Genomic DNA, 12,477 nt, shown 5'->3' on the forward strand with positions numbered 1-12,477 from the left:
CCTTACAACATCTATCCACAGGTCCCAGGTCTACTTTCTAGAGTTACACAGAGTAAGTTTACAACTACAGCAGAGATGTTTCAAGAAGGTCAGTTAGCAACCTTCCCCACCTCCCACCTCCATAACCCAGCTCCCCCCACTTCTGTCAATTTCCTCTCTGCCTAACACTTTCAGCTGTTCTCTGTCAGGGTCTCCGATTTCACCAGCCTGCTTACCTTGCTCCAGACAGGCTCCTGTTTAATAAGTTTCCTCTAACAATGTGATATTCAGAACTAAAGACAGGTCTTCAGAGTTCTAAAGTACAGCTACAGTTATGCCACTCCTCTGCTTAAGAACTTCCAAAGGCTCTTACCAGAAGATCAGACCCACCAGCTTGGCATTAATGCCCTCCTGGATCTGGTTTGAGCCTTTTGTACCTCTAACACACTCTACACCAGTGCTTTCAAGCTATGGGTTGCTATGTATTAGTGTCATGAAATCAATTTTTTAACCAGCATCAAAAAAAAAAATAGAAAATACCAAGTTGCATTGCACATACTAAAGACAATGTCACAGGGTGTACACACATGCACGGGCACGCGCGCGTGCACGCGCGCGCGCACACACACACACACACACACACACACACACACACTAGGTTACAAGGTCATAGCTGAAATGTATTTCTTACTGTGAGTGATGATCAAAAAATTTGAAAGCCACTGCCCATGTCAGAGCCACATCAGGCCAGCAGCTTGTCTCCAATCTTGCTTTGTAATGCCTTTAATCCCACTGTTCCCTCAGCTAGGAATTCTCCCTGCTCTCTGCCTACTGAAATCCTTCAGCGTCCTAATAAGACAGCACATCCTCCCTGAAGTGTTCCCCATTTTCCCTCATGTGTGATCCTGAAATGATGATCTCATACCTTTCTTATAGCACTCAAAACAGCCTGCCTTGCACTGTAGTTTTGTCTGTACACTGAGTTCTTAGAGTACCTGGAGGGCAGGGCTGTGTCTTACCCACCTTTGGGTCCTTCAAAGACCCAGAAGTATAGTGAACCGGATTGATGCTCAATAAATGTCTCCCCAACTGAATATTTTCTCTATCTCCTTCCAGGAACATTTTCTGGTGTGCTTCCTCCTTCTATTTTCTTGACCATAGGCCCCAGTAGGCATAAGATCTGTGTCCTGGGGCCCACGTTATCTACAGTGGTGCCTCTAAAAACCAGTCTGTCCTGAAAGTGTTCATCTTTCTTGAGGAGGAATAAGAGAAATAAACATAGTTCTATCCATTTTAAAGATCTCTCCTTTATTTGAGAGCGTATCTCTCCTATACTTTTGCTGTTAAGATGTATTTTTATGGAGCAATGTTGACGGTAAATTAGAAAATAATAGTTGATTTCTAGTGTGTGTGTGCTAATTGTCTTTATTTGGCAAAATAAAAAGCTGGTAATTCTATATTCGTATTTAAAAAGATTAAAATTAAAAATTACTGGTTGGGAATCAACTACCCTTTCTGGGCTGGCTGAAGATAGGTTCACTTTCTTAAATGCTAGATAAATTCACTGACATAGGGCTGGAGGAGGGTTTCTCTTCTCATCTAACGGACTACTATTTATTGGTCTACTCTCCTCCTCTGACGTTTCCACTCTCCGGTTCCTAACGTTGTTAATCACGCCAGAAGTCCCTGGGGTGAGACAGTGTATCTCTGGCCCTTTAAATGGGGGCGTGGTGTAGAGGGGCGGACCGCCCAGGAGAGACCCGGGTGAGAAGAGGAAAGCGGAAGCATGGCCACCGGGTAGATACTGCGCGTGCGTGGGGCTAGAGCAGGGGGCGGGTCACGCGGGCTTGGGATCCTGGGCTGGAAAGGCTGAGAGCTCAGGTAACGAATCTCCGGAGAGCGGGCCAACGGGGTGGGGGCAGTGGTGGGGGGCTGTACGCGGGGCGGGAGGAGAACGCGTGCCGGGTCCTTGAGCCTCGGCCCTTTCCCCCGCGCGACAGCGGGGCGGCCTTGGAGTGGCTGACCGAGCGGCCCCTGATGGGCTAACAGGACCAGGGCCCACCGTCCGGGCGGGGTTGACTCTGGGGCGGAGGAGAGTGTCCTGTGTTTGGCTTGGAACTTGGGTTAGGCAGTTTCCACTTGTTGGTTCCAAAGAATGTGAAGCTGAGGTGCAGGTGCACCCGCTTCTCCAGATTGTGAGCCTTGGAGGCCGGTAATCACTTCCCTCCCGCAGCGGAACAGGTGTGTAGCCCGCCTTTGGGGTCTGGGGCGCAGGTGTAGGCTCCTCCATCCCTCGAGGCCTGGGATAAGTGTGCTTCCCGAGTGTGAGGCAGAAGCTTAGATGGGGTGTCCATCTAAGGATTGGTGCGCACCCTGTGAGGCTCGGTCCAGTTTCTCTCTGCTTGCAACGTGTGCCCCAGAGTGAGGGCAGCAGGGGACACGTGGGTCTCTGATGTTCGAGGCCATTCCTGTGTCCTGGTTAGTTCTCCAAGTGTGGTACTTGGGGAAGGAGTGGTGGGGCAGATGGAAACAGAGCTGCCTAAAATGTTTGGGTGTGTTTCAAAGGAGGAAAGGTGGGATGAAATAGTATCCGTGAGAAAGGTTTCATGGCTACGGGTGGTCAGGAACTGCTGGGGAGCCTTCTCCAAACAGGCATGCCTCCTTCATACCCTGCTAATGTTAGATTGATACTAGAATGGTCAGGAAGGCTGTGTCCTCTACTATACTCCCCGACCCACAGCAAACAAGCCAAACGTGGTCGGTAACTTGTGGTGCCAACTTTACTCCAGATGTCTGCGATTAGGAGATAAATTAAGTATCAGGTGTGTGTTTCAAGTACCTCTAATATAAATGGGGATGGAGGCCCTACATATGTTTGTGTAAGATATGGGTTTGCTCATGGTTAAATTTAAGAAGAGTAGCTATTGAAATCTCTGTCAATAGCTGGTGTGTTCCATAGAATGCAGAATAACGATAAATGGGAGAAAAAATTCTGGTTGAACTATTGGCTTCGTATGTCAAAGAGACATATGTGAGGAAATTTTTTCCAGAGGTCAAGGGAATAGTATGTTGATTATCCTTTATACATTTCCTTTGTACCTGGACCAGCGTCGGCAGATGGATGTTTTCTGTCTTCCAGAATATTGGGACCTCTTGGTGATTTTTCAACTCTTTCCCACCCTTTCATAGACATATCAACCATTGTGACACCAAATGTCAGTTATGTATGTGAATGAAAAGTAAGGCCTTTTGAACTTAAGTATGTTTAACTTTTGTTTATAGTTTTCACAGAGTTTAGATAACATCTTCTCTTAACCTACAGCTTCGGGTGTCATCTGTATATATTTGTAAGAACAAACTGTTCTATTCTTAAGTGAATTTTGAATTAATGTGTGAATTATCTTCATTCTGTATAACAGCCTTTGTGTTATGTCATCCAGGCTTAAGCACCCTAGAGAGAAATCTCCTACCTCCAATATTTATAAGTTTCAGGGAAGGACACTGGTTGGCCAGATTGGATACAAGAATGTCATGTGCTTATTCTTCTGGCCAAGCAGAGAGGGTATTTGATTGGCAGCACCACCAAAATTACATGGTTGAAGTGGAGGAGGAGTGGTCTTCCAAAGGAAAGATGGGTCTGTTTCTGAAGTCGATGAGTAAGGGTGAAACTTGAGCACCCTCAAAAAGTACCTTGAAGATTGAGTACCCGGGGAAGGAGTCATGTTAGAGACTGATCTCTCAGGAAGTTCAGCACGGCCAGTTTTTGCTCGATGTTGGAACAGGTGAAACGGATTGCCGTGTATGAGGCATGCGAGAAGTGAGACTGACCAAAAAGCCAGTGGATACCCACCCCCTCCCCCCATGCATACTCTGAAGCTTGTAGTTATTGAGTGGAGCGGTATGCAGAGTCCCTGGCTCTGTGTGAATCATTTCTTTTCTTCTCTTTCCATTTGCCATAGATAATGGTTGAATTCCTATAAATTGAATGAACTTATGATACATTTTCACTGTTTTCATCTTGGCCTATAGGCTGAATTAATGTAAAAAAACAAAATATTTGAAATTCTGGAGTTTGTGTCATGTCATACATGAGCGAAATGATCATTTAAAAAAATCAATGTTAGGGATTAACAAAAAACTCACTTACATGCAAAGAGGGGAACTTGCAAGGTGGGAGGCTTTTGTGGGCAGAATGACTAGCCATATCTTATTTTGAATGACCAGAACTGCTGTTTAAGGCTCTGGAAGCCAGTGATGCAGTGTTGCTTGGCCGCTTACCTAGGGAGGGAGGGTGGGGGGGAGGTGGTTAGGTGGATGGATTGGTGGGGTGAATAGCTACTATGTAATTAGGCACTGGGAATACAGTGATGAAAAAAGGCAGATATGGTCTTCATTTTCCTGGAACCTACATTCCAGTTGAGGGAAGGGAATGGAGGTTCAGACATGGAAAAATGATTGCAATGTGGTAAGTGTGATAAAAGGAGAACAATGTTATAGGTGCTTATTAACCAGGAACCTAGTTTAGTTGAGCAGGACAAAAAGAAGCTTTTTTGAGGAAGCAGAGTTTTAGCTGCTATCTGAAGGATGAAGATGATCGTCTGTAGTTGACAGGCCTCATTACATAAAGGTAGAACTCAATTATAACTTGGTTTATTATGGCATAGATTCCTGCATGCTGTAAGTCAAATAATATCATCTGAAGCTTAACAATTACAGGTAATAAAACTGGTATATTTAGGCCTTCCCTGGTGGCACAGTGGTTGAGAGTCCGCCTGCTGATGCAGGGGACACGGGTTCGTGCCTCAGTCTGGGAAGATCCCACATGCCACGGAGCGGCTGGGCCCGTGAGCCATGGCCGCTGAGCCTGCGCGTCTGGAGCCTGTGCTCCGCAACGGGAGAGGCCACAACAGTGAGAGGCCCACGTACCGCAAAAACAAAAAAACCCAAAAAACAAAAAACTGGTATATTTAATTTGCAACACAGGTGTTATTCTTACATTCCAATTCTTGTGTTGATCAGCAGATATTTATTGAATGTCTGCCTAGCTATGCAAGTCAGTGAGCCCAGTGATGTGGAGTATACAAAAACACCTGGCCCCATTTCTGTTGTGCAGCTGGGGAGAAAAGAAGTAGTCACATGGTAAGTTAACTAATGAATCAATATAAGGAAAGTGCCAAGCTGCTGTTCAAAAGAAGACATGCATTCTGGATTCAGAGGGTGTTTAGGGAAGGAAGGGTCCCAGAAGGAAGGATGGAAAGAAGGGATTTAGATAAATGGAAGCAAAAGGAAAGGGAAGGTGAATTAGTGTGAGCAGACATGGAGGGAAAGTGGTAGCTATTCTTTTTTTTGGGCTGTGCTGTGTCTTCGTTGCTGCGTGCGGGCTTTCTCTAGTTGCCGCGAGTGGGGGCTGCTCTTGGTTGCGGTGCGTGGGCTTCTCATCACGGTGGCTTCTCTTGCGGAGCACGGGCTCTAGGTGCACAGGCTTCAGTAGTTGTGGCACGCGGGTTCTAGAGCGCAGGCTCAGTAGTTGTGTGTGTCCCTTGCATTGGCAGGTGGATTCTCAACCACTGAGCCACCAGGGAAGTCCTCGAAGTTATTCCTGAAGGACTCTGAATACAAATAGTAAGTTTAGTCATAAAGGAGCTGTTATTCTGCCTGGAATGGCTTAGAATTTGGAATTTTATCCTGTAGGCATTGGGGAGCTGTTAAAAAAGAGTCCATTTACCAGAGAAAGATAATAGAAAACAAATAGAAGTTAATTCTGTATTATATTTTTCTTCACAAAACAAACCACGAGAAGATAAAACAAAACAAAGAAATGGAAGAAGAGAAATACTTGGATTGGGAGGACCAGAAACAAAGTTGATGTGTAAAATTGCTTTCATATCATGATTTTGTGATATCTTTTGGGGGATATAGTATATTTAAAAAAAGACAAACTTGATTTGATTTCAGTGTAATTTGAAAACTGTCTCATATAACACTTTTGGGAGGAAGAGATTGTCAGTGAATAAATAGGATCCTGGAACTTGAGAACAGTTGGGAATGTCTGCCAAGGTTAAAAAAACTGGTGGAAGAGTTCCTCATTTACCTGGCCTAATATAGGTCACATCTAACACATTCTTGTTTCAGGGTCTTTAACTTTAGAAGAATTTGGAAATCTTGAGGAACTTTTAAATTTCTTGAAAACCTAAACTGTGTCCAGGCATTATTCTAAGTGCTTTACAGTCATTATATCATTTATTCTTAACAGTAACTCTGCCAAATAGGTAGTTGCATTCCTAAGAGTCAGGACTCTCAATTGTAAGTGACCCCCACCTCCCCTCCCCACCCCCCCGCCGAAAAAAAGAAAAATTGGGAGAGTGTGTTGGCTTATGTAGCCAAAATGCCAGAAAGCTGTGGCTGGAGCTAACATCATAAAACACTGGAACCTGGAGCCTGAATGATAGCAGGACACTCGTTCCTCCTCGTCTCCGCTTCTGTTTATAGATTGCTTTCATTCCTGCTAGAGAATTTGTACCTAGAGTATAAATTCTGTTGATAGAGGCAGATCTCCAGTGACAGATGCATAGTAGATGTTTAGTTGATATGTGTTGAATAAATGACCTCCTTTTCTGCAGAACAGGATGGGGTGGAGGGTGGGGAATATTGCTCAGCCTTATTATGCATTGTTTAAAGAACAGTGGAAATGGCTCTTCCTTACCAGTTCCATTTTAGTGAATCCTGGTGAAGGACCCTGGCTATATTGTGCAATCTCTGTTACCAGGGGCTTTTTGATTGGCAGCCTCTACAAGAACCACATGGTTTGAAGGAGGCTTTCCCAGAACAAGAGGTGACGCTCTGGGCAAACAGCACAAATGGCCACAATATTTCATCTTACAGATGTAGAAATAGAGGGGCTCAGAAAGGGTAGACAAATTGACCAAGGTCATAGATAGGAATTGGTAAACCCCGATTCAAATATGGTTTTAATGGACTCTTTGGTTTATGTTCTTTCCAGTTTGCCGCCACATCACACTAACAGGAGCTCGGTGAAGTGAAGGTTGGAAATGAAGTAGGGTAGCGTGGCAGGATGATGTTATTTTTTCAGAGAATGCTTGATTTCTTGAAACTTCTTCAGTGCAGTATTGGTGTTCACAGATGCTGAGCTGTTCTGAGAACCTTTCATTAACTCCAGATAGAAGATTTAAAAAGAACCAGGAAAAAATTGTTTTCCTTTCTGAGTTATTTTGGGGACACAAATGTGAAGAATGAAACATTTTAGGTTATTGAATCATTTAAAGTTTTTGTTCTTGTTATGTGGTCTTTTCCACTATTTAAAAAAATGTGTAAGAATAAAACTTAACTGTACTCAGGAAACACTGAATGTGAATTTGTGCATGCTTGCAAACATTCCTTGACTAATTGAAATCATTTTTGCTAAGTGGTACAAATAAGAGTGAACTTTATTAAGAAGTAATTTGTCATGAGCCAATTCAGTCTTCTTTGAAGAAGGGCTTGTAAACGCTAATATTGCTCCTGCCTTTGGCTCATTGCAAAAGGAGAAGTACATTTAGTACCCGAGATTGGAAAGATGCTTTCAAATGTTGCCAGTTACAGAGTGCCCTCAGTTATGTCTTCTAGGAATGTAGTTGATAGCATGTGTTTGCAGGACAGAGCGTTAGAGTCTATCTTCTGCAACATGTGAAAGGAATTAGTCTGTTTGGTAATGTACCAAATGTACTAGCTAGAAAAGTTGGTTTCAGCTCTTGAAAAATCAGTCTTCATGAGTCTGCATGTCTTTCTTATGCATAGTAGATATTCATTTTTTAAAAATGATAAAAAGAAATATTGAAGGAAGTGAAATTCATTTTAAGTGTACTAAAAAAATGACCATAACCAGATAAAATTGTTAATGAGTTTTGGGCATGTTATTTTATTTTTTAACTTATTATTATTTTTTTTAAATGTTCCTTAAACTCACCAGCATACAAATGTGAGCAGGCAGTCTTCCCACACTCAGATTGTATCATGAGTGCATGTTTTTTTTTTTAAATAAATTTATTTATTTTAGGCTGTGTTGGGCCTTCGTTGCACGTGGGCTTTCTCTAGTTGTGGCGAGCGGGGGCTACTCTTCATTGCGGTGCACGTGCTTCTCATTGTGGTGGCTTCTCTTGTTGTGAAGCACAGGCCCAGAGCTCATGGGCTTCAGCAGTTGTGGTGCACGGGCTCAGTAGTTGTGGCTCGTGGGCTCTAGAGCACAGGCTCAGTAGTTGTGGTGCATGGGCTTAGTTGCTCTGCAGCATGTGGGATCTTCCTGGACCAGGGCTCGAACCCGTGTCCCCTGCATTGGCAGGCGGATTCTTAACCTCTGCGCCACCAGGGAAGTCCCTGGGCATGTTATTTTAAAAAGAACAATAACAACAACTAATTCTCAACTCCCTTTAAAAAAATTAATTCTTTCTGTGGCTCGGAGGTTCTCAGCCTTTTTTTCTGCCTTCACTTCAGTAAGGAATAAGAGTAAGAGAAGTTCGTTTGGTGGGGAAGTTTGGTGGTGGTGGTGATTATGCCCTCTGTGGGCAGTATGTAGTTTGAAAAAGCTTTCTACTGAGAATTACTGCTAGTTGTTGGGTACTGTGGAAAACACCTAGTCTAGAAAACAAAATGACCTTTGTTTTTATTATCATCATTACTATGGCATTGTTTCTATTTTCATATGTTTGCTTCTTTATTCTAAACAGGAAGAGCTAAGTGATGGACTTTTTAAAGTTTGGTTACTTGTAGCCTAATTATAACACAAACTAAAAACATTTAAGGGCAAATGTAATTGTTAAACTTATAATTTTTTTCCCCAAAAATATTTTTAGTTTTCTAGAAATTTTGCAGACGGCTGTTTTCTACACAGCTTTTAAAGTAAACCAGATTATCTGTTTCTTTTTGATATGGTATTATATCATTTAGAGCTGTGAAAAATACCAAAAAATTGCATACATTTCTTTAGTATTTCAGTTTTCCCTGAAAATGTCTGTCTTTAACTAGCCTTCTTTCTAGAACTCTCTAGTCAGCTGTGGAATTTTTTTTTTTGCGGTACGCGGGCCTCTCACTGTCGTGGCCTCTTCCGTTGCGGAGCACAGGCTCCGGACACGCAGGCTCAGCGGCCATGGCTCACGGGCCCAGCCGCTTCGTGGCATGTGGGATCTTCCCGGACCGGGGCACTAACCCGTGTCCCCTGCATTGGCAGGAGGACTCTCAACCACTGCGCCACCAGGGAAGCCCTGTGGAATTATTTTATCCTGGCATCATTGTTGTCTCCCCTAATAGATCCGAACCTTTAGATTTGCTAGTGTCCTGTTAAGTGGCTAGCTATCCATTCTGCGCCCTCTGTGTCTGCACTAAGTTCCCTTAGAGGTCTATGGCCCTGTATGGATGACAGTGACAAAACTGGACTATATGCTTATCTTCAAGGAGAACTGGAGATATGCTCAGGTTTGGGAGTGTGAAGAAGGGGTTAATTGCAGCTTTTGGCACCAGTTACCCTCTTGTTCTTAGGTACATAAATCTAGTTGGTACCAGGTCTAGTGGCTGAGCTTGCCCCAAGTCTGTCACTATCACCAGACTTAGGATTTCGGGTGGTGGACCACTTCCTAGACTCCTGAGTCAGATGTTCCTCCTTTGTGCTGCCATAGAAACCCTCCCTGCATATCATAACCCATACCCTAGGATTGATTTCTGTTTGCCTGTAGTCAGATGATTGAGTGAAGAATCAGTTTCCACAGAAGTCTGACCCAGTAAGTCTTTGGAATGTCCAGTTGAGGAAATCTAAATGATAAATATTTTTTCTTTTTTGAAAAGAGATCATCATTCAGTTCATCATGATCTAAGCCCAAAAAACAGAACAAAACAAACAAAAACTTGCTTGGATTGACCGAATACAGTTATTAAAAGTAAACATGGACAATGAACCAGACCGTGAAAATGTGGAACAGAGCCTCTGTGCCAAGACTACTGATGAAGAACTGAATAAGTCTCTCAATCTGGAGGCTTCACTTTCAAAATTCTCCTACATAGATCTGGACAAGGAACTGGAGTTCAAAAATGATCTGGTAAAAATTCAGCTTTTGTCAGGTTTGAGGTTTAACCAAAATGTTGGTTAGAGTGTACTTTATGATCCAAAGACTCTAAATATATCATATTTTGCATAGATTAATAGGCATCTCTATACAGTTTTATGCAGTAATATTACTCTTCATTTGTATAGCTCATTACAGTTTATGAAACACTTTAATACATCTTCTCATTTGAGCTTCACAAGCCTGATACTCCATTTTGTGGGGGAAGAAACTGAAGTGCAGCTATGTTGAATGATGTCTCAATATCATAGCGCTAGTGGTAGGTTTAGAATTCTTGTGCAGTGATTTTTTTCCTCATTGATTTGATATTAATAGGTTTTTGTGGCCATGAGACTATTTAATGACAAGTTGTTTGACCTAATCATCCACCACCATAATTTATGAAATACTGAGAAACGCAGTGTCAGTCCTTTGTGTATTGCTTATGGCTTATGTCTAAACTTAGAAAATTAGGGCTTGTCGTAAGAAATGCTGTTTTGTTTAAGAAAGCAGATGCCAAAGCCCTTCAACAGAAGCTTTCTGGAAAGGGCTGTCAGGATGGTGGCATCAGTGCATATTTGTGCTTGATAATCACTGAATATGCGGATAGTCTGTAGTCTTTTGACCTGACCCTTTGTATCATAGATTATTGAGTTGGCTGTCTGTGTGAAGAATTTGGTGGTATGTTTGTCTCTTAATTGATAATGGTTCTAATCAATTAAAACGCCCTCACAGTTATAAGAGGGAAAGCATTATTATGTGAGCATTAATTTCTTTTCTCTGTTTAGATTGATGATAAGGAGTTTGATATTCCTCAAGTTGATACTCCTCCAACACTGGAAAGCATACTAAATGAAGTAAGTATATACTAATGATTGCTATCATTTTATGGCATTGATTTGAATACTTCTGGGTTATAGTGTATGTCTCTAGACCTGCATTGTCGAATATGGGAGCCAATAGTCACATGTGATAATTTAAATTGATTACAGTTAAATAAAAATTAAAACTTCATTTACTCAGTTATACAGGGCACACTTCAAGTGCTCAGTTGTCACATGTGGCTAGTGGCTACTGTAGTGAACAGCATAGATACAAAATATTTCCATTATTGCAAAAAGTTCTGTTGGACATGCTGATCTAGGTTGTGAGCTTCTCAAGGGCAGAAGCTATGTCTTGTTCATCTCTGTGCCCAGTACAATGCCTCATACTTGGTAGATTAAAGAAATGTTTTAGTAAGTGAGTTGAAATACTAAATTCATGACACTTTTGAGATTTGTGTTATGTTTTGATAATGTTATCTCTACCAGTGATATTCAAATAGCTCGTCCTCTGATACAAAAGAGCATCTGCAGCCTTGTAATGCACTTCATCACTGTTCTGTATAAAGAAAACGAAGCCTCCATAGTTTATCTTGTGAACACCCTCTCTATTAAAAAGCTTTTTAGAGTTATGAAATGATGTTCCTTTCTGAATTAGCAGATCAGAAAGGCTTTATAAAGGAACTCTGTGGAAGTACATGTTGGTGAAGCGTGCCAGTTTTTTTGTACCCTGCATCTGCTGACAGTTCTTCAGCTCAGTCTTCTTGATCTTTAAAAACTTGCTTAAGACTCCCATTGGAGGCTTTAGCTTCTCATTTGAGAAAGATTTTTTTTTTTTGCAGTACGTGGGCCTCTCACTGGGCCTCTCATTGCTGTGGCCTCTCCCGTTGCGGAGCACAGGCTCTGGACGCGCAGGCTCAGCGGCCATGGCTCACGGGCCCAGCCGCTCCGCGGCATGTGGGATCTTCCCAGACCGGGGCACGAACCTGTGTCCCCTGCATCGGCAGGCGGACTCTCAACCACTGCGCCACCAGGGAAGCCCTCAGAAAGATTTTTAAAATCTATTTCAGATACATAGTTGTGTTTTCCAAAAGATAATGATGCAAAGCTTCCTCAATAGAAATGCCCACTGACCCCATACATCTGAGTGGGTTGGGCCCTGGTCTTTATTACTTCTTTATCTATACTTGCAAACTACCTTCTCAGTGAAGTGTATCTTTTATTTCTTTTTTTAAAAATATCAGCTTGATGTCGCTGTTTCTTTGAATGTATTTTAACTTCAGAAATGTTATGTATGATCTATGTTAATAAGACTTAAGCGTTTTTAATTTTGACAAAGAAGTCTTTGGTCAATGAAAGAATATCCTGTTACAGTGATGGTTATTTATTGCTTCCTAATATAGAGGAAATCTTTCATTTAGCAATGAAGAGATTAATTTTAGTCAGTTTTGATAACATGGTCTTAATCACATATTATTTCAGTTACTAAGTGAAGAATAAAAATAATCTTAGAGGACTGTGTACAAAGCCCTATTTGTACATCTTTATATAATAATGGCAAAGAAAATAATGCTCATGAATGAGACTGT

The 12,477-nt window shown here is 42.1% G+C and overlaps 1 protein-coding gene across 1 annotated transcript in view; it reads left to right on the forward strand.

Annotated features, from left to right (window-relative positions):
* Positions 1-1,747: 1,747 nt before the first annotated feature.
* VPS8 (VPS8 subunit of CORVET complex) overlaps positions 1,748-12,477 on the forward strand; it is a 300,882-nt gene continuing 290,152 nt past the window's right edge. Inside the window, exons 1-3 of the mRNA XM_060150214.1 lie at positions 1,748-1,776; positions 9,811-10,061; positions 10,856-10,924. Coding sequence (XP_060006197.1) covers positions 9,909-10,061; positions 10,856-10,924 — 222 coding nt within the window. The 5' untranslated portion in view covers positions 1,748-1,776; positions 9,811-9,908. The remainder of the gene's footprint in view (positions 1,777-9,810; positions 10,062-10,855; positions 10,925-12,477) is intronic.

The sequence above is a fragment of the Lagenorhynchus albirostris genome, chromosome 5, assembly GCF_949774975.1.
Source record: "Lagenorhynchus albirostris chromosome 5, mLagAlb1.1, whole genome shotgun sequence".
NCBI lineage: Eukaryota > Metazoa > Chordata > Mammalia > Artiodactyla > Delphinidae > Lagenorhynchus > Lagenorhynchus albirostris.